A 27,809-nucleotide genomic window follows, 5' to 3' on the forward strand; every position below is an offset into this window, starting at 1 on the left:
CTCGGCCATATTCTTGTATAATAGATGTCACACCAATGATTCACCGAAAGACACATGAATGCAATTCAGACTCATTTCACATATATTTAACAACCCTCAAGCTAAAAAATTAGCTAACCCTGGATCTGAAAGGTAATTTTTTCCTCTCATGTCAAAATCATTTCCGCATTAAAACTATTTATTGCCAACACTAAATGAAATGAATTGCCAAAAATGATGGAAATTTTTAAAACCCTAGTCTATGAGGTTGTGAACTAGAGGTTAATATATTCTTAATTTACAAATTTAACAGCAAAATATTGCAGAGCATTTCAAGGCTTGATTTGACCTTCCATTTTTTTATTCAATGGGACATAACAGGACTATATTCAGAAAATTTTTGCTGACAATTAAGGGATAAAAATAACTAAAGAAAAAGAGGAAAGCGCTATATAAAATATACCTACAGCAAATTACTTCACATAAATATGAAATGTTACCCCAATAACACAGGGAGTTCTATGATTCTCACTCAAAGAGTGATTCAACCCAGATAAGTTTGGATAGATGAGGGTATAGCTCACCCTAGACTAAGTCACAGACATGAGGTATCTCACACAAAGGTTAGGAGGGCTACAAAGATTCCATCTCCTGGGCAATCTCCACTTCGAGGAATTTTTACGGATCTCATAAGGCTTATACCTGGGACTTTCAATCAGCAGCCAAGCACTCTACTCAATATGGTACCTAAGCTTTCCTGTTCAATCACTTATATTTCAAATGGGTTGAACACAATAGGATTGTAAATTTTATGTAATGTCTATTAACTAAGGATATCATTTGGTTTCATTAATGTCGACATATTTCAAGGAAAATATGTGTGACAAAATATATCAAAAACTTTTAAGGAAGCAATATCATGAAGTAAATGAGAAATACCTAAGTACACCAGATAGATGATTCAGGCATCAAAAATAATCCTCAATAAAAGTAATAAAGCATCACTATTTAAGTCAATATTTTCCATGCTCAAGAATTAAAATACCCACAAAAGCAAAACAAACCATTTATGATGTTATTGAGCAATTCATCCTGAAGTGATGACCGCCGACTATCTGGATGTTGGATCAAACCAGACCCAGGAGCTTTGTTAATTGCATCTCTACTTGAGCTGCTGTTTTCAGCCATCTGGTTCTGTTGGTTGCTCATCATCAGCATATTAGCAGCAGTATTTGGTGGTGAGCTTTCTCTTCTAAAAAACTGACTAAACCTTGATCCACCAACATTTACCCCTTCCGTGGAGGAACCATTCTGGAAAAAAATATATTTTCCTCAGTTGCTGGTTTATTAACGCATTGACTACCATGAAAGCAGACCTATGACCAAAATGAATTCTGCATTGCCATGCTGGTCATAGTGCCAGGCCACAGAGTGCCTAAAACACAGTGGATTTCCAACACTATGAGTGATATGGACCAATTTTTTAGGCTTAGATCATCATCAAAGTGATCATTATAACAATGATATTTCAAAAGAGATTAAAATTTTTCTTGGATTAACTTACAATGATATTATGAGCTATTAACCTATAATATACAGGGATGGGCCGTTCGAATAGTAGAATCACAGAACACCTCAAATAATGAGCTTTTTACACTATCCGATATTCGATGAAGTTATCAATAATACAAGTTTTGAATACACAGCACAGATCGTCTGTGACTCTAATTAAATCTGTTCACAAAGGTTGGGTCTTACATGAAGGTTTGCACATTAGATGCGATGGTGGTTGGCGTAACATGGTGAAACTCCTTCATGATGCACAAAGGTTAAGAAAAAGACTTCGCTGTTTCACAAAATTTTTTGTGAAACAGCGAAGTCTTTTTCATAACCTTTGTGCATTTGCACATTAGCTTGGTTCAATTCTTTAACAATATTTTGACGAAAACTTATCATTAAAATATGTGTGATGCTGATGACTCCTTGAGAACAGCATTAAAAAGAATGTTTACATACTTTCAAATGCATGCGAGATTAGCTTTTCCTTTTATGACACTTTGTGGAATGACAACATTTATGTTTCACACATTCTAATTTCGAAGTAATTGTCAATTATTTATTTAATTTATGGTTGTCCATAAATGTAGTAATGCATAAGTAATAATATAATCTTCAGTATGTATATAATAGGAAACTAAAGGATGGCGGTGCTCCCCATGGACGCAAAGTTTGATGTAATTGTGGATGACAGTTGCATTAGTATTTAGGAGCCGTATTGAAGTAGAATGACTAACGAAGTGTTCAGCATTTTTTTTTTATTTCAGTTTGTATTTAAAATTGGTGGAAAAATGAATACTCGGAATTCATTAATGCAGTATTTGATATTCGGGTGCGCTATTTGGGAAAAAATTAGGTATCAGTACTTGATATTCGAATTCAAGAAAAGTGCTATTCGACCCATCTCTAATAATAAACAACAAGCAGAGAAACATTGATGGCACCACTGGAAATTTTTACTAAAACATCACTGTGGTCATCAATTGAATTTCCCAAGATCACCAAACATCTAATATTTTCTAGTAGAAGTTGATTTGGTCTTTCTTGTCCTCACCGTTAAAAGCCCTTGGATAGATTCCATAGGATCCTTGAAATCCATCCTGAGGAAATCTTCTAGATTGAAATCCCCACCTCCTGATGTATTGACACCACCATCTTGGCTCTGATTCAAGCTATTTTTATTTGTACTTTCATTGGATACTGGGGATGATGGTTTGGAGTTCTTAGGAGAATGAGAAGAGACTTTATTACTTGAGTCTTTCTCAGAAGGCAGTGCTGGAGCTTCAGATGCTGAGGGAAGAATTGGTGATGTTTTACCAGAACTATGAGGTGACTTCTTTGATGCTGGAATAAAAAACACCAGAAATATAAATAGAAATTATTTAAAAGGACAATCCTCAAAAAAGAAATACTTGTGTGAAACCATTTTCCAGATATTATAAACCTCAATCAATCTGAACCTACAATCTCGAGCACACAAACTCCAGATATATCAATACACAGTCTTAAATGGAATGGAAATACAGATCTGTGAGAGGGAAAGAAAACTACAAATGGACCTCATTATTATCCTACCCTCATACTCTCATGCCTTGTGGACAATGCAGAGTCCTGTCTTGAGTTTATTTTAATATTTCATAAAAATGTTCACTTAAATACATACATGACACATACAGCAGTACACGGTCCAGTAGAGCAGCTTTATTAAGTTCCTCTTTTTCAGAATTCTACATTAACCACATGAAGTAATAATTTTTTCAGGTGTCTATGTAAATGTTGAAGGCAATTTGGGAGAAAAACCTACAGTTGAAACTACAGAAAAAACTAGTAGTTGGCTCCAGTAACTTTGCCACATCTAAAAGTCATTTTTGAATCCCATTAACTTTGACAAGATTAGCCACTACTACATCTTATCACATATCTATCCTTCTCTAAACTCTCCTGATGCAAATAAAAAGGTAACAGGTGCAGATGTGCTGCTAGGTAATATTATCCTTCAATCAACTAGGTGGCAGGCTGTTCCAGTATGAAATTTTTTAACTATTTCTGATCAAATATTTATAAGATGGTATGATATAAGATGAAAAAAGTAAAATAAGGTGGCTGTAACATGTTTCCATCCAAGACTAAACTTTCAAATTCAGTAAAAAAATTAATTTTGTTACACAACCCAACTCTGATGATATAATGTGATTACAAATGGAATGAGATTTACCATTTGACTTCAGATTAGTCTTTGAATTAGAGGATTGCTTCTTTGCTCGTTGACCAGAATTAGGAGCAACAGAGTCTTCCGGAATATCTTCAAATCCCCTTAGCTCAATAGTATCATGTTGAGAAGTAGGACCACCTAGGAATACAATAAAATGTCATCATTTTCCATAATAGTAATCTTCTATGAGAACATTATAATGGAAATAAAATTGGAAAAATTCTTGTTCCACTGCCAAGAGAACTAGAATTTTTTAATATAATTAAATAGTTTAAGGTTCAGTAAATAAAGCTAATTTCTACTTGAAAGTAAAGTAACAATCTCAAACCTGAAAACCACTCTGGCTCTTCTTCTCCCCTTGATTCATATGACCTTCGGCGATCATTGCCATAGCGACCAGAGCGCCCCGATGTTCTTTCCGATGAGCCCTTATTATTAACATTTCCCCTCTCTCCAGTGCCACCATTGCCAAAGTTATCCCGATCTCTGTCGAAATCACGCCCAAAAGGCCTTCTTTCAGACCTAATATTCCTGAAGAAATAAAAAAGAAAACATTTAATAATTATAGCCAAAGTCCACAGAAATTGAAAAAATTTAAACTGCAACATTTCATAGAGAGCCAATTTCATCACGAAAAAAATCGATGAGTAAAAAAAGGGCATAGAAAAAAGGCATAGAACACACAAATTAATTTGACAGCCAAGTTCTCATTAATTGTGTATTAAGTTAGGGAAATCACACAACGTTCATTCAAATTAGTCACGTATCTCGCAGCTTCATGGAACTTGTACCTTTCATCTCTCTCACGTTCCCTAATGCCCCGGAAACCTCCAAATTCACCATCTGGCTCTTTCTCTCGCTCCACACGAAAATCGACCCAATACTCTCTATCTCGTTCCCGATTGATGATGCGGCCACTACCAATTCGCCGGTTAGATGTTATCTCTCTGTGTCCTTCCCTGTAAAAAAATAATAAAAATGAGATCTGAAGAAGAATCAAATGCACAATAATTTTGAGATTCGATTGGGTTCATACATCATCCAAGTAGAGTAAAGCTAAGGAATAACTAAATTCAATTTCAACTGTAACCAACATAAAGCTAAATATTGCTCCAAAACAGACCACTAAACACATAACTTGACTGCTAAGAATGTAAGACTGATTTATTTCTTAAAAAAATTCATTCTCTGCGGTTTACTACATATTTTTTTATACGCACAACCAATATATATTCAACACAAGGAAGTTCAGTGTACTGCTGATTACCGGCTATTTCATTAAGCAATGATTGCATCACCCATCTATAAGTTAGCAAGCCAGTTACCCATACCCCCCCCCCCTTTCATACCCTTCCTTCCCTTCCGAACTCAACCCCTGATCTGATTTTCTCTTGCAGATAGAGGTCATGTGATATGTACAAAACTGGTACATTTTGCTCTCACCAATGTTTGCAGCACATATTGAGAGCACAAAAGATGGTGCCTTATTATGCCCACTAACATGATTTTCCAGAACAAACTAAGTATTTCAATGAACAAGGTGCAATAGACTGAGGAAAGCATCTCCTACAAAAACCAACCACATATGGTCAAAACTGTAATGAAAATGATAATAATTAGATTAACAATGTTTATGCATGCAGGCTAAATGCAACTCGGGTAACCCTACACAGGTGGTTGCCAATGTTCATAAGATTTAATTTATCACATCTAGATGACATGTGTTCTGTTACCAAAGCAAACTCACCACCAAAAAGGAAGCATGCTAATCATTTTCATATCTACTACAGGATAAGAAGGAAAGCTCCAGCTATCAACTTTCATTTCAGTATTAGTGTGTTTTAAATGCAGGAGATTGACTCTAAAAAGGATGTAACCATAGCACTAATTAAGTTGCGCCATCGGCCAAAAGACTTGCGGGTTGCTTCATAGCAAATAATTGAGCATACTACTCAGGAAAGCACCACTATTTAAAGCGTACTAACCAAATAGTTTTACCTGTATTTCCCTCGGATGGTACTGGGACCGGGAGAAATCACAATGCTAAGGAGGAAAACGTGCTAAGGAGGAATGTACAAACCAAGTTCCACTGTACTACATCCATAGTAAACATATTTCTGCAAATGATAGTCCGTTACAGACTGCTCATTAAAAACTAGCATTGCTGAAATGGAATTTCATTAGTACAAGTCGTTTAAAGAGAGATATTTAATTAATAATATCCAATTTGAGAGCAGCAGCACTGTTGAAATTCTGTGAAGGGATTCCTGGGTAAGCTTGAAGCCTCACTCACAAATCCCTTGGTCCGGGGAAGAGTTGGAGGACAACCGCCCCCCTCAAATGCAACTTTGAATGATTCGTTAGCCTAGGGGTCACTCAAATAACAAAGAACATCCAGGTTAAGGCTATGAATCTAGGGCTTAACCTTGAGCTATTAAGTATAACCTACTGGCACATTAAAACTTAAGTGAGAGTAATTAGATCAATGTACCTTTCGCCTTTGCCCAGAGGACTCTCAGGGCGTCTATTCGAAGCAGCTTGTTGGTGTTGAGATGATTGTTGCTGTTGTTGCTGCTGCGCCTGCTGTTGGGGTGTCACCATGACAAAACAACCAGAGTTGAAATTTCGTCGCTGGGGACTAAGAACAATGCCATCCTGCTCCTTTCTTAATCTCTCCCTTGGATCTCCAGAACGTCGCTGAGGAAAAGTCAAAACAATGCTAAAAATATAGTCACTGAACAGAAGGTAATTCAAATGAAATCTTAAATTTCTATAGAACTAATAATACCGTAAACTGAGCATGGATAACATTGCCAGGAGTCGAAATGTTCACCCACAGAAAGAATACTGAAAATAAGCTAGTAAGGCTCAATATAAGTGGCCATTCCACCTATAAATTCACTGTTTTCATTGAATGGTTAACCCCTTTTATGGGGAGCGCGTCTACAGATGCGCTTCGTAATACGATTTTTCCTTACTCGGGAAATGCGTCCAGAGACGCAATTCCTTCGAATCTATGCTCTGCATAGCTCCAACATCTAGCATGATTTTTTCAAACTCGGTGGTCTTAGCAGGAGAGGCTAAGATATTCTTTACTTTCGTGGAAGTTTTATGGCTGTTTCAAGGCCAAGGACCCTCTAGCGGTACTTTTTCTTTCACTTACCCTCGGTCACATTTCTAAGGGAAAAGGATTTAGTGTTGGTGTTCATTTTTCGTGGAAGAACGTGTTTCTTTTTCATTGCCTCTTCGAAGTTATTTTTGTGCAAATTACTGCGGGTGCTTCGAACATTTGAAATTTCCTTGATATCTGGTCCTATTTTTCTAGTGGAAATTCAGCTTGAAGGGTATCCGGAGTTTGGTGCCCTTTTGATGTGAGTTTTGTTTCTTTTGTGTTGTAGATATACATGTGTAACCCATTATTAGCCATTCCTATTTTGTGATATCTTCCTCTTCAAAATATATCATCCTTTATGTGCTCTTCTTCTGTGTTTTTGAAGATGTCCGTTCTGACGAACATTTCCGTCAGTGCACAGTTCATAATTTTTAGCAGTAACTTTCATAGAACTTTTATTTAGTGCATACGTACTTCACAATTTTCAGTCCTTAGCCTAAGTTATCCATAAAATGGCTAAGAGACCATCTACATTGCATGCTGATGTTATAAACAAAATGTTGGAGCATGGTGAAGAAGAGGAAAGTATGATTGAAAGCAGCTCACAATCACAGGAGGAACACTCAAATGTGTCAGTAGGAAATATCGCTGGTACCAGTGGGACAGCAGCAGGGTGTCCTCGCAGAATTCAAGAATTGCAGATTTCTGAGAGCGAAACAGAAAGTGAACCAGAGGAGGATGATGATGATGAGGAAGGCAATCACATTCCACCACTTGGATTGAACAAGGTACTCCTAGACCTAGATTCCCGGCTAGGTTTGAGGCTGGTTCAAAAGGTGATCTAGTAGAAAAATATCAGTCTGACGAAATTTTTGAACATTTTATTGATGATGATATATGCAACTATATAGCACAGCAAACTAATTAGTATGCGCAGCAAAAAATAAACGAAAAAACTTTGCAGCAGAAAATGAAAAGGAGAAGCCGGGATAAACACTGGATTGATACCAACAGGGAGGAAACAAAGTTGTTTTTTGCAATGATGCTTTTGCAGGATATTATACAAAAGCCCACAATAACCAGTTACTTTACCCGCAACCCCCATATTTTATGAAATTATGAGTTAGAAGAGGTTTTTTTCTCCTCTTGAGATTTCTGCATCTTGCAGATAATGAATCTTTTAGTCATACCGGACCAGTATCCCTAAAATTATTTAAAATCAAGCCTTTCTTCGATCACTGCACAACAAAATTTTCTGAAAGCTACATTCCCGAAGGACATTTCTATTGATGAAAGGTTATTGCTATAGAAAGGCTGTCTTGGGTGGAAGGTGTATATTCCAAAATAAAAGGTCGTGCTTTGGAATGGAATCCTATAAGCTTTGTGAGGCAAAAAGTAGGTATGTTTGGAATATGATTATGTACACGGGGCAAGATACAGAACTTGTAAATTATGCGGGTAGAGTTGATGACTTCTGATGGAGTTGTTGATGGAGTTTCACAAAACCCTCACTGATTGTGCTAACACATTCAGAAAAGCTACTAAAAAAGAGTTATCTGATATGGCTCGATAATTACTATAGCAGCCCCGAGCTCTACGATTTTTTGAATTAGATGGAAACTGATGCATTAGGAACGGTGAGATCAAACAGAAAGGAGCTGCCGAAATTTATTACAATGAAAAAATTGAAAACGGGAGAAGTTGCAACCGCCTTCAGAAATAAGTTGATGGCTTTGAAGTGGAAGGACAAAAGGGATGTTTGTGTATTGAGCAGTGTCCATGATGCTAGTACGAAGAGTTTCGGACAGGAAAGGGAAGACAAAGGAGAAACCTCTCACCATTGTGGAGTACAATGACACCATGGGAGGAGTTGATCTTTCAGATCAGTACATAGTGACGTACAGCACGGCAAGGAAGTGAATGAAGTATTATCAGAAGATATTCCAACACCTTCTTGATCTATGCGCTTTCAATGCTTATGTGATTTACAAAAAGCATGGAGGGAAACAAAATCATCTGAATTTCCGTTTAGATCTCATTTACTGTCTATTCCACAAATACGGAAGAGCGATTTATAAGGAGCCAGGAAGTCGCTCAAAAATAAACACTCCCCTAAGGTTATAAGGGAGGCATTTTCCAGACCTAAAGCTACCAACTGCCACTAAAAATATGCGCATAAGAGATGTGTAGTGTGTTTGCCACACAAGCAGAGGAAAGAAACAATATACTGCTGCAGAGAATTTAATGTTCCGCTCTGTCCCACTCCGTGCATACCACACCCAAATGCAGTACTAGGTGAAAGATGAAACAGTGTGTAAATAGTGTAAATATACCTTTAAAAAATATTTAAGCAGCGGTGTACGGTAATGGAGAAATAGCCTTATTGGTAAGTAAAAGTTTTCTTCTAAACAATTTAGCATGAAATAATACAATGAAATTACCTAATTGTTGTTCACAAAAATTGTTTACATAATTAACCAGGCAGTTCAAAAAATTTTTTTCCCCTCATTCTTACTCAGAAATCAATAACATCATAATCCAACAAAATTCTAATATATCTATCAAAGGATAAAAAACCCCCACCTGGAGAGTGACTATTCAAAAAAAAGTGTCCCCATTAAAGGGGTTAAGATTACAGTAAAGTACATTGCATACGTGAATATGCCATATTTAGAATGTTCAACCTGCACTTGATTATGCCACCCCCATTTGAAAGCAAGAATTTTGCATCCAATGGTGATCTCTTTTCTGCAGGAGATGGTAGGGAAAAAGAACCTTGCCTTGGATTTGTGTAAATACAGTATTATGTGTTACCACATAATTTCATGGCCATGATCCAAGTCAAATTTTTTGACCATTAAAACAATAAATATAAGTATTTTTATCGCTCAATCAAAATTAGATATTCTATTAACTGCATTCATCAAAATCCCACAGTTTGAAGAAGACTCAGTGCAAAGTAAGCTTACCCCCACAGGGTTCACCCTGATAAATCCTTTGGGAGGCTCATGAGGTGCATCCCCAATTCCGCCTCTATCGTCTTCATTGGCGTTCTCATGTCTAGAGCCATGATGCCATTGGCCTTGGTCCCAACCCCGTGACCGATGGAAAGGTGGAGCATCACTGAAAATATGATTTTCACTCTGATTACAAGTATTCACACTGTAATACAAAGGTTAATGATTACTTTCCACAGAACTAATATCAATACACAACAGTGCAACAAAATAACTTTTCCTGATTTATCTCTTGAGTGGAGGTGCTTATTTGGTTTACGAGTTGAATCAAACTTCACCTCAAGAAAGAGAAGAGATTTGGGTGAGGGATTTCTCCAGATACACATATTACGAAAGAGTTAGTGACACACCAATTTAAAGAAATGAAAATATCAGCTAGACCATCTAATCAATAAAGGCTAGCAGTGAATACGTTACATACTTTTTATGCGTTACAATTTGGGAATACCATCACAATATAAGTTAAGTAAGGAGACTTATACAAGTTCTAGTAACATGAAGTATTATATTTGAAATTAAGTACAAGAAATAGGACTAATGAAGAGATATAGAAAATAGTAAGAAAAAAGCTAATCTGAGTAGGCCACAGACCCAAGTGGAAAGAAAATTGTAAAATTAAGGACTCCCTTGTTCATTACTTCTAGAGCTGAAGAATTTCAAATTTTATGAACATTAGCTGAATATGCCCAAATTCAGAAGTTCTACTTGCATTTATGAGAAAATGTTCACAGTTTGAACAGGACATGGGTAAAGACTATAAAATTATAATTACTCCGTACAAACAAAGGCTACCTATTAGAAAAAAGGAATCACGGCCTCTTTAAAATAAGTGAAAAATATTACTATACTTACTTATTAGGTACAGATGGTTTTTGCCGAGATAATGGGTGATTTTTCAATTCCAATAGTTGCTCCTAAAACACAAGAACGTTACTATCATAATACCTTCATGTATTACACAAACATTCCAACATAAAAGAAGTTACATTCATAATACTTGTAAGGGCAATAAAATAACCTTATGTTAGGAAGGTGACAATTTAAAAGCAATCCAGTAAAAAAGGGTTATAGTTTTACACTTATTAGTGACAGATTAATTCTGAGATTGAGCAGCATTTCTAAGTAACATCATAGGTTACTTATCTTTCTTAAAAGTTGAATATCTTACCATCATTTACTCAGCCACTGATGAGATTGTCTGTAAAGGATATTGCAAATTTGGATTTTGGAAGGCATGGCTAAAGTTAGTGGGGGAGGATGAAGATGAAGTCTCTCATGGTGTGACACATTGTAAGCTAACAAGAATCTTGTAGGGATGAGCGAGTACTCGAAAATTCAATCTAAGTAGTTGGTAGTCCATTAGAGTGCTTCCAGTACCATTACGAATGTCCAGTCGAGTAGTTTCGGTTACAGAGCTGTCGGGACCATTAGGTTAAAGAATCTGCTGACAGAGGGCATCATCATCAAACTCATGCAAGAATATTATTGGTAAAGAAGATCAATCATTATATTGTCTTGGCCAGGAAGATTCAGCTTGCTTTATACATAGCAGCCAACTACTACAGCATTCGGCGTCAGCACCAAATACCTTTTCGTCAGTGGTGGTGGCCAACCCTCTTCAGATCCAGCAGCGAATTAGGAATAATTGCAGAGGACAGTTGCATCGCTCATACTTTCTTACACAATACTTTCATGCCCAACCCTACTTTATTTCATCAAACTTCGAGAGAATACATAAAAATTGCTAAGTTTTCTGTGAGAAAAAAACTTTTAGGTTTTAATGGAAAATGCCAGTTTTTCCCGTGTTTGGTTTCAAAAGTAGTGCCATGTTTTTGCCTACTTGAGTACTGAGTACATCTGATGTTTATTGCTTATTCCTTTGTCGATGTTTAGTTTTCTTCTTGATAGTACAGTAGAACCTCGGTTATACGACCCTCAGTTATGCGATGACCTCACTTATACGCCGATTTTTTTTGGTCCGGTGAATAACCCCATATGAACCCATGTATTTCCAACCTCAGTTATGAAACTTTTCACTTATACGACAAACTTGGTTACGAAACGTATTTTCCCAGTCCAATGAGATAAAAACCTCACTTATACGACTTTTCAGATAACTGCTCTACGAGAAGATTGCGGTACGCGCGCCGATTTTAGTCACAGGAGCAGGGGTAGTATGTGCTCATCACATAGATATGTCAATGAAGAATACTAAGTTTTAATAATGAGCGATGCTGTTTATTAGATATTAATTTTAACTGCAGTAGATGATCGTTAATTCGGAATATCTATCTCTAACGGAAGATTGTCTAGAATTTTCCAAGGTTATGTTTTCCGTCGCCCCAGCGAAATAACACCTAAATGAGCCGTTAAAAATCCTCCCGTACCCAAAATTTGGCTTCCAAGGTCATCCAAAAGAGATTATCGTATTTGCAGTATAGATGTAAGTCGATGGTGATTCAACACGATGGTAAAAACAGCATGCATGGTCTCATTCCGCGGGCTAATCCCGCATCCCCGGGACGAATTGAGCCGGGGGAAAGTTGCTTACGCGGCGCGCCGATCAAAATTGACCTAACTTGTATCTCAGTGGGTTTAAATCAAACAAAGTTGGACCTTGAGTAGCTATTAGCTTGAGTCTGCCTGCTGGCAATCGTTTATTTTTTAACTGAACGAGAGTTAGTACGAATGTCCTCTGAGAATAACTCGCGTCGTCAGTCGTAACGTAATCATTAAAGTCAAATTCAAAACGCGAAAGATAAGGCAGTTCCTTTCGACCCTGGAATGACTTATAACCATTATACCGAAGTACAAAAACAGTCTGGTGTTGTGATCAGATATGGGGAAGCAAAATATTACGTGAAGATGAGTCACACGGCTTGTGAGTCGAAGTTCCCGGCGCTGAATTCGCATAAGAATGCCGACAGAGAAGCTATACCCGGTAGATTCAATCTACTATTGCTAAAATTTCACGGAAAAATTCTTTTTTAGTGCGTAAACATTTTTGAGAGGGGAGATTTTTTCGAGCTCTTAATATATTTTTGTTCAATCATCACTGACGGCAGTTGTGCGGTTATTTCAAATGCTCACTTAAAAAAAGTGATCTAAGCACCGGAAAAGTCTTACAATTAGTCACGGAATATCCCAGATACCAGTGGCGCAACTAGGAATATGCTTTGGGGGTGATGGTATTACCTGAGGGACGCCCCCCCCTCCCCCCCGAGGCATCGGGGATTCCCGGAAAATTTAAAAAAAGAGCATGCCTGTAAATATGTTTTACATCATTTTGGCTCCTAAAATTTAACTTTGAGTAGATGTAGTTGTTGTTTATCAAAGCTAGACTTTTGTTTTAAATTTTTTTTTTTCAATTCTCTGCGGCTTTGGAGGGGGATCTATCCCCTCATCGACCCACCATAATTACGCCACTGCCGGGTGCTCCATATTATCTATGGCATGGTATTTAGAGGGAAGAAACCGACAGCTGGGGTCATTTTCGACATGAGGTAAGGGAGGGAGTATAGAAACCCTGTGTTGGAATTAGCCAGGTTGTAACAATAGGCTTAACCAGGGCTTAATGTTCCATCTGCCGGACATGGTGTTGCACTGGAAGTTCCGTCCACACTACTTTCAAGCAGGGATACAGCCATCTCTGAAAACTTTCTGCCTCGGCCATGACATGAACCCTGGTCCATAGGGTGGGAAGCCTTCGTGATACATTAGTGAAATTTTGCTCCCTAGTTATGGGGTTAATTTGGATGACTTTCCTTAGGTATTTCATTTCTTTAATCTACAATCATGGGTTTGCCTATAGGTGGTGAAATGAATTTCCTGAAACTGCTTTTAATGAGTCAACTTTTTTAAAAAATTGGCTTCTCTGTGAACATTTAGTGTCATCATTCCGAAATCTCTCCAGTATGATAGCCTTGCAGATCAGTACCAGAAATGCTAGATGTTCAACGGCGGATAATGTTGTTCAGGAATGTAGAATTATATTTCTCTTAAAGTAACACATCATCTGTGGTGTTGCTTGTGTGAAAATAAGATTATTAGGCTTCAATTTCTTGCCTCCAAATGAGTAATTGCATCCTGGAAACAAACCGGCCCCTATAGGAAAGGATTTCATGCTGAATACCGAAAAACCTCACATATGAAACTTCCTCACTTATGAAACTTTTTTTGGTTTTCCGCTGAAAGTTTCATAAGTGAGGTTCTACTGTATATCATAAGAGTTGCTAAGGTCGATTAAACGAAGTGAGAAAAAAAAGAATGGTTTATTTTGGTCTATAAAGCTATGTTCTATAGTTCATTTGCTCCATCGACTTGTATTACACGAAGATTCAAGATCCATAAAAATTGTTGATATCATTTTTAATAAAAATTCCCAAGATTCCCAAATCTTGAAATTTTGGCCCAAAAATACTTGTCCATTCCATGCCACACAAGTGTGCAGCAAAGACAATTTTATGCAGGCAATGGGGAACTTGCATGAATTTTTTTTATTTCACAGGCGGACAGAAAATTATTTTCTGAATACAACAAAGAAAACCGCATGTATATCAGTTTTTTCCTTCGCAAGATTTTAATGATAAAAATAACGAATTTTAAAGCGCGGGAAAAACTCCCTCACCCCCCAAGCCACTGCCGACAAAGCCTCGATGACGTCAAAGGTGCCTAAACATCATGCGAAGCTATTGTTGTGATTGTTTGTAATAGTTGCCAGCAGTTGTGAGAGCTTCGTTTGTTAGAAGTGTTGATTATTTTATATTTAAAGATAAATATCCGACAATAGAGGCTTGGAAGCCCTCATATTTTGCATTATTTATAATATTAATATCTGAGTAAGGGCATAAAATATAAAACTAGAGCAGTTAAACCAAAAATTTTATAATACCTAAATAACATCGTTGTAGGAGTCTGAGCCACGGCCATTGGAAGGGGGATACGTTAATTGTAAGGTGATGTTATCGACGGCATATCATTCATTTAAGTATGTAATTAGAACGATTTTGATGTTTACTAAAGTCTGCTTAGCTTTTATATACAATAACTTCATCCGTTTATTCGTAGGTACTGGAGAATTCGTCGTTTAGGACTGTCTGTGCTTGTATTATGGGGTGAATTCCAGTCAATGCAACTTTTGCTCGCTGATTGGAGACATCTAGGAACATTTTTGTGCCAAAATAGTGTTATTTTCAACGTGACATCTCCCGTTACGCTACTGCTAATAATCACAGTGCCAGCGATTGTAATGCACAAAGTTTGACAAGGTTGAAAAATATCGGCCAAGAGTTCTATGTGTTCCATCGTGATTTAATTGTAAAAAGTGCTATTATGCTATCGATAAATGTCTAACAGTAGTGTAAAAATTGTCAGTGGCGTGCTAATGTCCGTTGTTCACCGTAGATATGACATTTCACGATCACGCTATTGAAATAAAAACTGTGTGTGAAGTTTGTTATTCCATTATTTCAACGAATAGTAGTGAGAGAAGTCACCTGTGTGGGCTAATTTAAGGGTTTAAATCAGTGAATAAATAGTTGTTTTCATCATAACGAGTTCTGTTATTGTAAGTTGTACGTGATGAATATAAGAATGTGACAGTGACATCCAGTTTTTGATAAGAGTATTTGCCTATTTCCCTATATAATTTTATGGTATATGCTAGTATATTGTTTATGGATTTACCTATATTATTGAAATAGGCTGTAGCTTGTGTGTGTGTGGGCAGCGGAACCGATTCGCGATTTCACATGTGGATTGTGTGCAGACTGTTTTGCTGTGAATTCGTACCATAGAACGGATAGGACTACCTTCTCCGCTAATTCGGCGTTGCCAAATTCAACAGCACAGCTTACTCTAATGTCAACAGCACAGCTTACGTTTGTTATCCTCCAGTATTACAAGTTTCTTTTACAACTCGATTTGCCGCCGACGTATAGCAATAATTTGTCTTAAAAATTCCATGAGGGTCGTGGCATCAATTTTTGGTGTCCTAATAAAAGGCTGGTGTCCTAACACCCCATGCCACATGCCTTTTATGCGGCTTGCGGGGTATTATGTAGATGTAGATGAATTTCAGGTGTACTAATCTAACGAGTGGCAACGTTATCATCCATTTTTCTGATAACTAAAACATACGAAGTGAAACGCTTGTACTTCATCATCCCGATGCCGCATTATTAATATCCCAAGTAATAATCTATGCACAATAGCAATAGGAAAACTTGCCCAAGAATAACAGAACAAAATAAAGTGACGATGAGCGGCTAAATACTCCCTGAAAACAAATTTTACACCATGCGCTCAGCGTATTTCCCGACTCCCTACGGTTGTTTAGGCACCTATGACGTCACGCCTGGCCTCGGCAACGCTCGGGTGTCTTCGCGCAGTGGTCGGCTCAGAGAAATTTTTCTCGATTTTAAATGCAATTTTTTTATTTCTTTTGATGTTGAATGGAGAAACTGAAGGTATTTTTGCGAGCTAATGTATCCATTTGACTTATTCAAAATAGTTTTTAGAGCAATCTCTGACCCATGCAAGTTCCTCATAGTACCATAATACAGTAACATGGACACGTCAAAACCTGCTACCTGAATTTGAAAATATCAAATCCTACACGATTCATATACATACATTAAATCTTCATTTTAATTACGTAAATGCCTTAACTCAGGGCCCTTCAAAGCAGTTTGGATACACATTTTAAGTTAAGTGTCGATATATTATTAGAGGTTAATACATATCAATTGTGCTTATGGTACAGTTTAAGACACTTAAGTTTTCTATAATTTCATAATTCTGATAGAATCAACGAATTTGATTTGAATGACAGAGAATTTTTATGTAAATACAAACCCTTGTGTACTGGTATTTCGGCTTTTTCCCAGGTGTAACAGTCTTTGGTTCAGTTTCATCCTCAGGTAGCTGGGAGTTATCAGCCTCCTGGGACAAAGAAATGCTATTGCTTCCTACATCATCGTCACCTGAAACATTAAGAAGGAAAGCTTAGTTTAAATATTTAATAAAAATGCAACACAATAAAAATTTATAGAATATTTACAAGGTAGCACTGGTTTAACTAAGTGAATTTCAAATACAGACAAAACCTATATGTATTCAAAATTGGGAGCAAAAACTGCATATAAAAATAGATTTTACAAAATCTAAATTCAACGGATCAAAAGCATGCCAAGAGTGCTGAATGCTATGCTAAATGTCCTTCATTTACTTATTTCTTGAAAACTTGAGTGGCCTTATATCCTTACAGGGCTGCAAATCATAATTAGCTAACCTTAATTAATTCACAAAAATTGGACCAGTTTTAAACATTTTGCAGTGACAAAACTGTTCATAGTTATTTACATCTCATACCACTACCCAGTGCTTAATTTATGCCGGAACATGCCAGATCACATTCCGGCACTTTTCAGGGAAAATGTGGTCGTATCAAAAAATTTCATTGTTCTTTTTAATAATTGGTAGAACATGATTCCTCATTGTAACTTTAATCACAAGCTAAAAATAAAAAGAAATGGAAATATTAGTGGGGACTTACATTTGGAAATCATGTTGATAAAATGTACCGTATTTCTCCGAATATAGTCCCCCTCTGAAAATATTCCCCCCCCCCTAATTTTGAGGCTTCAGTTTCGGGAAACGTTAAATAAATGTGTTTGAATATAGTCCCCCCCTTTACTTTTACCACAGGCATTTTTCGAAAAAAGGGGGGACTATATTCAGACATATACTATTGGTATACATACTGGTTCTTAAAGTTTTATAAAATAAGCACTGCCACTACACCCATATAGCATGGCAAAATAAAATAAAAAAACTTAATGAAACCTGTACCTAATTTCTAACTAACCGAGTCTTTATGGCCTCATATAAAAAATTCATTGCAAATGTTTTCCTCCTTTTGTTTCATATGCCATAGTTTTTATCAATTTCTTTCCCTTACAGTATTTCCATGCCCAAAATTAATTAACCGTTAATAATGTGTATCACTTTCTTGCACTAGTTTTTCACAAACCACATCCCATTTCCTTAGTATTGAAGATATAAAATTGAATAAATAATTACAGGTAGGCATAAAACTCAGTGAGTGGCTGCTAATGACACTTGTCATTTATACAAAAAGAAAGAATCTATCAATGAACAATTTATCTTCCTCCTTAATGAACAATTCAGGATTCAACAGATCAAACTTTGAACCTAAAATACAGAAATGTATATACTAGAACCTCACTTGTTTAATACTCTTTCGCCTCATTGTGTAAGCAATCACTCCTACTTATTGTCTGATGACATAAAATGCCTGTAATCTATGACCATCTTATTCTCCAAAGCTACCAGCATCTCCATGCTGAATATGTCATAAACTTAACACCTCTTGGTCCGGCACCCTTTAAACTAGACTAGCCATTGGGGCCGGTCATATTATATGCCATAGGCCTCAATATATGTTCAAACTATTATAACGTCGATAAAAAAGACGTCAATAAGAAAAACTTTCACAAAAACAAACAGTAAAGCTACCTGAAGACGCACAAACCAGAACTAGGTCGAAATAGTTCCAAATAAATCCGTAGAGGTCAGCAGGAGACTGCACTGCATGAAAACATAAAAACGCGTGATCGGCACATAAGCGCTGGCAGAGGAAACACGTAAAAACACGTGTGCGGACCATAATGTGTTAATATGGGTGTTAGTTTTCAGCGGGAAGAATTGACAGCTAGTGAATTTGTGGCATTCTGTAACCAAGACAGTGTTGCAGATTCTGGCAGTTCAAAGTATAAAATAAAATTTCACTCTATGACTTTGGCCACTCCAATTTTCTACAACAAGAGGCAATAACCTTACGAAAAATTCATAGAAAAAAAAATATCAGTTGTAAAAGGTTCAAGTTGCTACGACCAATATAAAGGATATCCCCCACAAATGATAAACAAGGATCACTCTCTACGTAGAACCAGATTTGACTACTCTCTCTAAATACCCTAAGGTTCTGCAACAATTATAGCAAATGGAACATGAGACTATAAAAATCTATTTTGTAAATGTACTACTGCTAGTTACAAATTAACTTCAATAATAAAACCAATCTCTGTGGTATAAGTGTCACCCACTCTTACACAATTGTAAGAATGCTTTTCATAAAAATAAATGAATTCATCTCAATGATATTTAGGAATAATTCCATATCATTCAAATAGCCTTAATACAGAAAATTAAGAAAATAATTTTTAACAAGAAATATCATAGAGGTTTTTTGCCACCTCACAAAGCAAATGCAAAGAAAGAATTTACTTACCGGAACCCTCAACTCCTTGTTTAGTAGTAGAAAGCTTACTTAACTCCACAAGCTGCTCCTTTAGAAAATAAATAGAAAACCCTCACTTCAGAAATGAATAACAGATCATAACTAGAAACAAAAGCGTGCATAAAGAGGTTGAGTTTACATGAAATTGGAGGGAATCAGCATCACAAGGTGATTCTTTGTACTCAAAATAGAAAAGCTAGTAGGCATAATAAACCCAATATATTAACACTAACAACCTGATCGTGAAATAAAAAACCACAGTTAAATTTTAAGTACTAAAAACACAGATTACATTATTTGACATAATAATAGAGACAAATGAAATAGGTAAATGAAACCAAGAAATACAGGTTAACATTAAAATCATGCCCCAGTTACAAATTCAATCAGAGGTATAGATCTAAACATGCAATCTGTTGATGATAAAAAACCTGTAATAATATAATAATTTGATATCAGCAAATCGTTGCTCTGATATTTCAAAACTTGTTCAAAAGTTACTCTTTCGTGTTGGCATTCATAAATGAATGACTACTGACCATAGTATGTCCCCATTTGATATGGTAAAAGATAAACACTAACAGTGTGTAAAAGAAAACTCAGATATCAAGAGAAAAAAAATTTTATGTGGACTATGGAACAATACTTAGTAATGCATACTTGGATGAATAGCAAAGGAATGGAAGATACCCATAGTTAGATAACTTATGGGAGAGTACATATACATATGTAAATCATGTTCAGGTATTTCTCTAGGTATCAAAGAAGGCACTACTCCTACAATGTAATCATGAGGGTAAAATAGGGAACAATAGATGAAAAAAAGATGGTGATTAAGAAAACAATCAATCAGCCTATTACCATGGATAAGAAATTCATTATCAACATACAGCCTACAGTAGGAAAACGGTAGATCAGCTCTTTCATCTACAGCTAGAAACGGATACTTTTCAAAACTGCTTCGAATAAAATAATATTAAGAATATTATATTATCACCAATACTTACAGGTTTCTTATTGTCAGCCGGGGAAGATGGGCGATTCCCTTGCGGTACCGAGACAGTTAAACCCACCATTTCTTCTTGTCCTACAACAAAGAGAGAAAACAGGTTAACAAATTGACAGGTGGAAAATACATACGCGACGAGCGAGGAAAATGAAATTCCAATCATGTTACACGATGATAATAACTAGAGTAATGCAGACAGACGAAATCGATTACAATACCGCTAGAATGCATATTCAACAAGTTCACTAACATAAGTGCAACAGTCCGTATGCAAAGATGCAAGTATATCACGCAATACATTGTACACTCACCGTTCCTCGACAATTTAAAGCAAATTGAAGATACAATTTCCACTTGTCCGTAATATAAGAAGTTAAATACCTATAACACACTGATATCACACACGTAAGACATAAATATCAACACGAAGACAACTAAAAAATGTCAAAAATCAAAATACAAGTGTCATATAACGTCGTCAGCAGTAAACGTGCTCATAAAATCGACAGGTTAAATCACCCTCGCGTAACTTACAGAACGAGTCACTGTGGGCATTCGAACGAACACACCTAACACACCTTTCGCCACGCAACCTGGTATTCCTGGACGGCAATACATACTAAAGAACAGCACGAACTACTTTAATTAAAAATACGTCATGATCCAAATACCACAGTCTTTAACAGGAAAAAATATAAGGATGGATTAAACAGAATTTATTGAGAAGTAAACCAGCTGATAAAATGAAGATCGATATGCATGACGCCTTCCCGCGTGAAAATTCAAATATAACGGAAGCTAATACCATCCCAAGTTTTCAGTTACACAGACGTAAAAAAGAAAAATACTCATCAAAATTACGTATTTTTTGTGTCTATAATTTTCTAAAACCCTATCACGTAATTTTGGAAGCCATAATTTAATCGACGTGAAAAACAAACTTAGTTAAGCAACTCTGTGAAAACGTCAACGCAATTCTTGGACTTGCGAAGGATTTGTACTCTGTAAATCTGTAAAAACATTAATTTATCCTGTACTATGTAAATAAACTACTTGCATTCTCAAAGCATCATGGAAAATACGAATGGCATTTACACCAGGAACACCACAAACTCCTACTTTAGTGGTCCTACTCAGTGTTAAAATTTTTTCCAAGTTGCAACTCCTATGGGGTACGTTCCACATGCAAAATTTAATGCTTGAAAATGAACTCTGTATAATTAAAATACTCATTACTTCAAACCTAGAAAATTTTCTTTTAGATAACAGACCCCACAAACATTTTTAGAAAATTACTTACTTAAAAATTAAAACACAATGACTAAAGGCAACGTTAGAGGACCTCTGTTATGACGAGCCAGTAGTATAATTTTCAAGTCATCAAATAAAATAAATACATTTTGGGAGTTTCCTCTTCAGTTTTTTTCTCGAAAAATTAGAGATCTAACTCGCCAAATCATACACACTGATATGGTAACAGTGTCAATATAAGGGCGGCTCGATATCATTAATTGGAACACCGGTGGACTGCAGTGGCGTGGCCCGGGGGTGGGGGTCCGGACCCCCCCTCCCTGAAATATAAAAACACTATTATTTTCTTTAATAAAATAAAACAAAATTTTGAAAAATCAAATGAATTTACAAAATATTTTTTTAACAAATGCATTTTTTTCGAATATGAAAAGTGTTAAAATTAATTACTTAGTACTCTGTTTTTTTATTCCCCCCCCCCCCCCCCCCCCCCCTCGTTTTGGATTCCCCCCCGAACGAAATTCCTAGCTATGCCACTGGCGGAGTTGTTGGGAGAGGTTAATATCCATACGGTGAAATAAAATAATTATAATTTCAGATAAAACGCACAAATTAACTAATGTTTTTCCTAATAAAGGTTGGCAATAGAGAGTTTGGACAAACTTTTCTATGATATTTGAGGAGATAGGGTGTGCCTGCGATTTTTTAACCGATCGTAAAATAACATTATTCATCTTACCAACTACTATTTACCTTAGTGATATTAAATTAATTAATAATATTTTGCTACCAACATAAATATTTTTGGATTGCGAAAAGCTCTTCAATGGCTTCTATGAATGTTTATTTAGGGAAATAAAATAATTACTTTCGTATGGGAAAATAGAAACAACTACTTCACTCGATAAGTGGTTCAGACCCTCTTGGAATGCTCACGACTACATTGGTGCGACAGCTCCTTCAATCTCAGACTTAGCGAGAAAGTTTATAGGAAAAAATCCACGCTTCAATAACCACGATTAAATCGGCGTAAAGACGGAACAATAGCTATTTTTTCAAAAAATCTTCCGAAAATAATACAATACAATATAAATAAATATATCAAACGTAGCCCCAATAACCCATCGCCAACCTTATTTAATAACTCGGGCAAGGTTTGATAGAGATCTAAAACCGATTTTGTTATCAATTCAGTCAACTCAGTCACACAAAATTTTTTTTCAAATTCTTCCCCACATATTAATATTATACTTTCCAAATAAAAACATGATAAATACAGGTTCCATATATATAATTTGACTTCAATCCACATGCTAATTTGGAACGTTACACATTTTGAGGCACGATGGTCTGATGAAGACAATCGTTGAAGGACTAGTGGAAGGGAAAAAGGGCAAGGGACGGCCCCGAATGAGTTATTTAGGACAGGTTATAAAGGATGTAAAAGAGAAGTAGCTATGAAAAGATTAGCGGATAGGAGAGAGAAATGGAGAGCTGCGTCAAACCAATCTTAGGATTGTTCAAATACTTGATTCGAATAATAGAATTTTCCCGTAGTGCATGAAATTAACACCGAAACACAAAATTATTAGAAAAACAAATTCTTACCTTATCACCACAAAATATAAATTCATTCAAGGGGAAGTGCCGTTTTAATCTCTTTTCTCGCGGAAGGAAGGTTGTTAACAAAGGAATTAAATCCAATATTGGTACGAAAGGACTGAAATCCAATAAAATAACATCAAAAGTTTTATGCGAGATTTCCATGCAAGACCCCAAAGATCAAATAAATTTCTTGGTTTGCTACTGCCTACCACAATTAGAAAGTGAAGCCAAAATTTATGACCATAAGGCTACATTCGGTGCCAATAGCCCTTTATTCAACAGACTTTTCCCAACCTTTTTCATTCCAGATTTAATCCCAGAATGTCAAATTTAAATTAAGTACAAGTAAATATCCACAAGAAAAAATAACATAATTTTAATTTCATATAAAATGAACAGTTTGCCGAATGTTTTTCCGGATTATGAATCATATTTTGCCTTTTCAATGGAGTATTCTAGAACGAACGGAAGATTTAAGTGGTTAATTAAACAAATGGCAGTATTCCATCGAACTCCGGAATGATATTACTGAATAGAGGCAGGCGAGGGCTCACGAGATGTATTATTCGAATCAAATAAGATAAAATAATTCCCTGAAAATACACCGAATGACTTTTCTATTGACAGTACCCCTGATTCAGCATTTCTATCAAACTATCTATCTGCTACACGGCATTCCAAGAAAAAGTGAAGACATTCCATTGAGTGGCGAGAAAGGAATTAGCACAACCTTTAATGTTTTTTTTAATTTATAACTAATTGGAGCCTCAACGGAATCCTACTAGAACTTGCGAAGTACTTGTTGACGTCGGGGCGGGAGAAATCCAAAGAGGGCTTTCTCTGACATGTTCCTCCAGCATAAACAGCTACTGCGACAATGCCTTCCAGCATTTGCCAGAAGTCCTCATATTCATTTTATTTCGAAGACGGTCCAAGTACTTTGTTTCACTATGAGCAACCTGTCCCTGGCACAGGCTTTTTGAGAACCTCAAATGGAACTGAGAAAGTTCTTTAAAAATATGCCGAAGATAATCATTGTAATTGAGCAGCATGGTCAATGGCTTTCACGTAAAAGATACCCAATGCTATTAAATATAAATGGTATTTGAGAAGCATATCGAGGAGGATTAAAAGCCTTAGGTAACAAAAATTACCTTTCTTTCCTACGGTAGAAGAACGTTTTCTAGCCTTCGTCGTCTGACATAACCTCCGGGTCACTCGACGATATGATCTTCTTCTGTGTACTTTTCTTCATGTTCCAATCGAAAGGCTCTATTTTTTTGCTCCGAAGTGCCAATTCTTTCGAAATGAGAGAGATTTTGGGCCTCTTCAGTATAGCTCCACATCGCTGCAGATGCTTCCTCTACTTTTCCATTTCCCTTTCACTTTTTTGGGGCCATCAGACCACGCGGAACCCGGATAAGTTCTCTCTCCATCCGATTGACCTAAGATACTCTCACATTTCCAGTTCTCAGATATTGGAGCAACGTCTTCACATGCTAAAATACATATTAATGCATAGAAAAGAGGGCTTCCGAGGACTGCTGTGGCGAGTCATGAGTCAAATCACTGAAGCGTTAATGAGCTGACTGGAGCGTCAGCGAAACATTGAAGTTAAAACAATAGATTAGCGTAGGTACTTGGAATATTCTCAGCATGATTTCCTCACGACATGAAACCACTTGAAGTGAGGAACACTTTGCGGGGGTAAATGTGGAGTATAGTTTACTGAAGACAATACCCTCTAAAAATTTCTTAGGGGATTAGGATCGGGATCTTGTATACCCCTCCCCACTGGCTAAAGCCCCAGTAAGGCCAATGGCGCGTTTCATTAAGAGCACTATCATACTGTGTTTCGCGTTTATAGCACTGACCACAAAAACACTGAATAGAAAAAATGCAGTAGAAGCTCACTAAATGAATTAATCAGAACAAGCGCATCCACCTATTTAACTCTGCAACATGATTGGGAAGAACCTCGGGAGTAAAATTACACTCTTCTGTCAAGATGTAATTACTTTTTCACGTTTACTCCAATAAAAAAATCCGCTATTCGTAAAATTAAAATGTTATACTCCACACCAGCGTCCATGCTCAATCGTTATATTTCATTATTAATCGGTAAAACAGGTAAAAACGACGCCTCCTACGCTGACCTGGCAACTGAAAACCCGGCCTTGGGTAAAAACAAAATTCTGGCGGAACTCACACCATACTTATCACGAAAGTGAAGACTGCGTCATTGAAAGGTGCGAGAAGAGTAGATATTACTTATCACACACTTAAATGAGGAATACGTAATATTTAATCGACAATCCTATCTCGAGCACTTTCACTCAAGAACAAAGAAAGGCATGCAAGTCGAAAAGTAAGACTTGAAGTTGTTTCCGGTCCGATTAAAAACATTCTTTGGGCTATTTAAAATTTCATAAAGGCCGTTTTACAAGGGGCACGGAATTGCGCACGTTAGAGCTGCATTAATTTCAAATATGGCGTGGAATTGTGCGAATGCATGAACAAAATTAGAACAGGGGCTATTTTGCCATCTCACGTCCACGCATTCTCGCATGTGTTCTAGCAATTCACCGCTTTACACGACGCAATTTTGACTGCGCCTTCGTACACACGTCAGACTGTGCAAGTACGTGCACCGTGTAAAACGGCCTTAACATTGCGCATTCACGCAAGTTAAGCTATCAGAATGAAAAAATAAATGAGAAAAGGTAAGGAGGGCGGAGAAATATATTGTTACAAAATTTTAACCCTGGACAGCTGATGCCAGTAGGAACCAAAATTACCCATGATGTTTCGGTAGAAAACGAACCATTTTTAAACTACGAAGCTACGAGCCAAGCGCTACAATAGGGTGGTTTCCTATTATTTTTTTATTGCCTAAATCGAAAGATTATTACTCCTGGAGTACGTATTTCACGCTTTTAGATTTTTAAATGACGATATTTATTTTTGGCGATTAAATGAAAAGTGAAAATTTTCAAGCGCACGAAAACGCGACGCGAAAGTATGAATGCCGGGAAATCTCTCCGAGTGGCGTATTTCTCGTTCCCGCTGCCGCCCTGTGAGGTGACCTTGAGGCGAGCTTAGCGCTGATACGACGCAGGCTGCTAGCGGGTAGCTGAGTACCCTGCTGGCTGGTAGCGCTTGGCTTAAATAAGGCTTATTAATACCTTATCAAATGAAGAAAACTTTCCGACCTTAGCCAGTTTTAATAAGTGATTATTAAGACATGTTTCCCTGAGCTCTGCGCCTCATGCATGCATTGGTAACCTCAGACGATGTATAACTCCTATCTTCTCGTATAGAAACTAGGTCCCTGTGACGTCACGTGGAGTGGCATCGCATGGGCGCCAATCTGGCCCTTTTCAAATGAGGATAAAAATGGACCATTGCCATTCGTCTAAACCGGTATTTCTAAAATCAAATGAATTGTATATTATGAATACAGTAATGGTGGGTAACGAATCGCAATCAATGCCTTTCGTTTTCTTTGATGAAGGAAACTACCCTATTGACTAGAACCTCCCAATTCTCCCGAAATGAGGATCTATATACACCACTGCGGAATATTATATACCCTTTAATATCAATCGTGACCGTTCATCTGGTCACCAGAAATTCAGGAAACAACATCGATTGATTGGTTAACGTGCTAAAAACAATGGATTTCGATAACTTGCTAAGTGCATTCGGACACACCACACCAGAAAGATGGACGAAATGGCGTTGAGTTGCCAAATTCTTGTGAGATGAAGATTAACGATGGAGTGAACACGGGAATGACTCAAGGGCACGAGGAAAGTTTGGGAATGGCGTGAGAGGGATTTTTCTGTGAAGGCCAAGGAGAGTCAGTCGCGACCGTGACCATTTCGACGGTCATGTGTCCGCAAGAATGGCGGAGGTAGTGAATGCTTCCCCGTTTAACTTCATTTTAGCACCGCGCAACAACCTTGGACCAAAATCGAAGGGAGAAATTAAGTCTGGAGAGATGTCAAATTCTTTATCAGGTGTGGAGGGAAGTCGCCTCCAATCATCTACATATTATAAGACCCACTTCATACCATGACTGAATGATTCACACAAATGTTGGGGGTGATCGAGACGAGATACGACAAAAAAGTCATAGAATCGACCCCCTTAAAAATCGTCTGAAACCCCACGGAAAATAGTCGAAACACTTAATTTTTCACCTATTACAGAGTTGCCAACTGCCTCTATCTACTATTTGGGGGAATTTGGTGTCAATTAATCGATGTTAATGAGGAATTTGAACAACGCGGAGAAGGTTGTCAATAGCACCAAAGTGATTGTAGCAACCATTAGTAAGCCGTAAGTACCCTTGTAACAGTTAGAAAGCCTGGAAGCCAATAACTGTTCGGTATTCCTAGGATTCAATTTAAGTAGGAAAAATATCACCGAAAATCACGATCCTTGAAGAACAAACGGGAGAAAAAATGTAAGAACTGGCAAAGTGACCAGAAATGGCCGCAGACCTTTACCGGGGAGTAGTGGGTGGGGGAGGGACAGAGCCTCCCTGCGAGCGAAAGCGTATAGGTGCACTAGGTACTACTATAGAAGCAGTGGCGCCGACCCCATGGGGCCTGAGGGGGCCCGAGCCCCCTCAAAAATTCATTATGGGTATGAGGAAAAAAATGTGTTAGGCTTGTCGATTTTCCCCGGAGTATCCAGATCTCGAGATTCGAGTTATCAGGGTTCCAATGTTGATCATG

The 27,809-nt window shown here is 37.1% G+C and overlaps 1 protein-coding gene across 9 annotated transcripts in view; it reads right to left on the reverse strand.

The window, feature by feature from the left end:
• LOC124155907 overlaps positions 1–27,809 on the reverse strand; it is a 109,564-nt gene that overhangs the window by 52,291 nt on the left and 29,464 nt on the right. For 8 of the 9 annotated variants that reach the window (XM_046530104.1, XM_046530105.1, XM_046530107.1 and 5 more), the window contains exons 3-13: positions 20,207–20,286; positions 19,191–19,248; positions 16,733–16,860; positions 10,730–10,791; positions 9,830–9,983; positions 6,240–6,445; positions 4,540–4,707; positions 4,077–4,279; positions 3,752–3,886; positions 2,591–2,880; positions 1,044–1,290 (exon numbers count right to left, since the gene is read on the reverse strand). In XM_046530104.1, coding sequence (XP_046386060.1) covers positions 1,044–1,290; positions 2,591–2,880; positions 3,752–3,886; positions 4,077–4,279; positions 4,540–4,707; positions 6,240–6,445; positions 9,830–9,983; positions 10,730–10,791; positions 16,733–16,860; positions 19,191–19,248; positions 20,207–20,286 — 1,731 coding nt within the window. Of the gene's footprint in view, positions 1–1,043; positions 1,291–2,590; positions 2,881–3,751; positions 3,887–4,076; positions 4,280–4,539; positions 4,708–6,239; positions 6,446–9,829; positions 9,984–10,729; positions 10,792–16,732; positions 16,861–19,190; positions 19,249–20,206; positions 20,287–20,519; positions 20,761–27,809 lie in introns of those variants that run through there. The other variant, XM_046530106.1, reaches the window with a different exon arrangement.

The sequence above is a fragment of the Ischnura elegans genome, chromosome 3, assembly GCF_921293095.1.
Source record: "Ischnura elegans chromosome 3, ioIscEleg1.1, whole genome shotgun sequence".
Taxonomy (NCBI): Eukaryota; Metazoa; Arthropoda; class Insecta; order Odonata; family Coenagrionidae; genus Ischnura; species Ischnura elegans.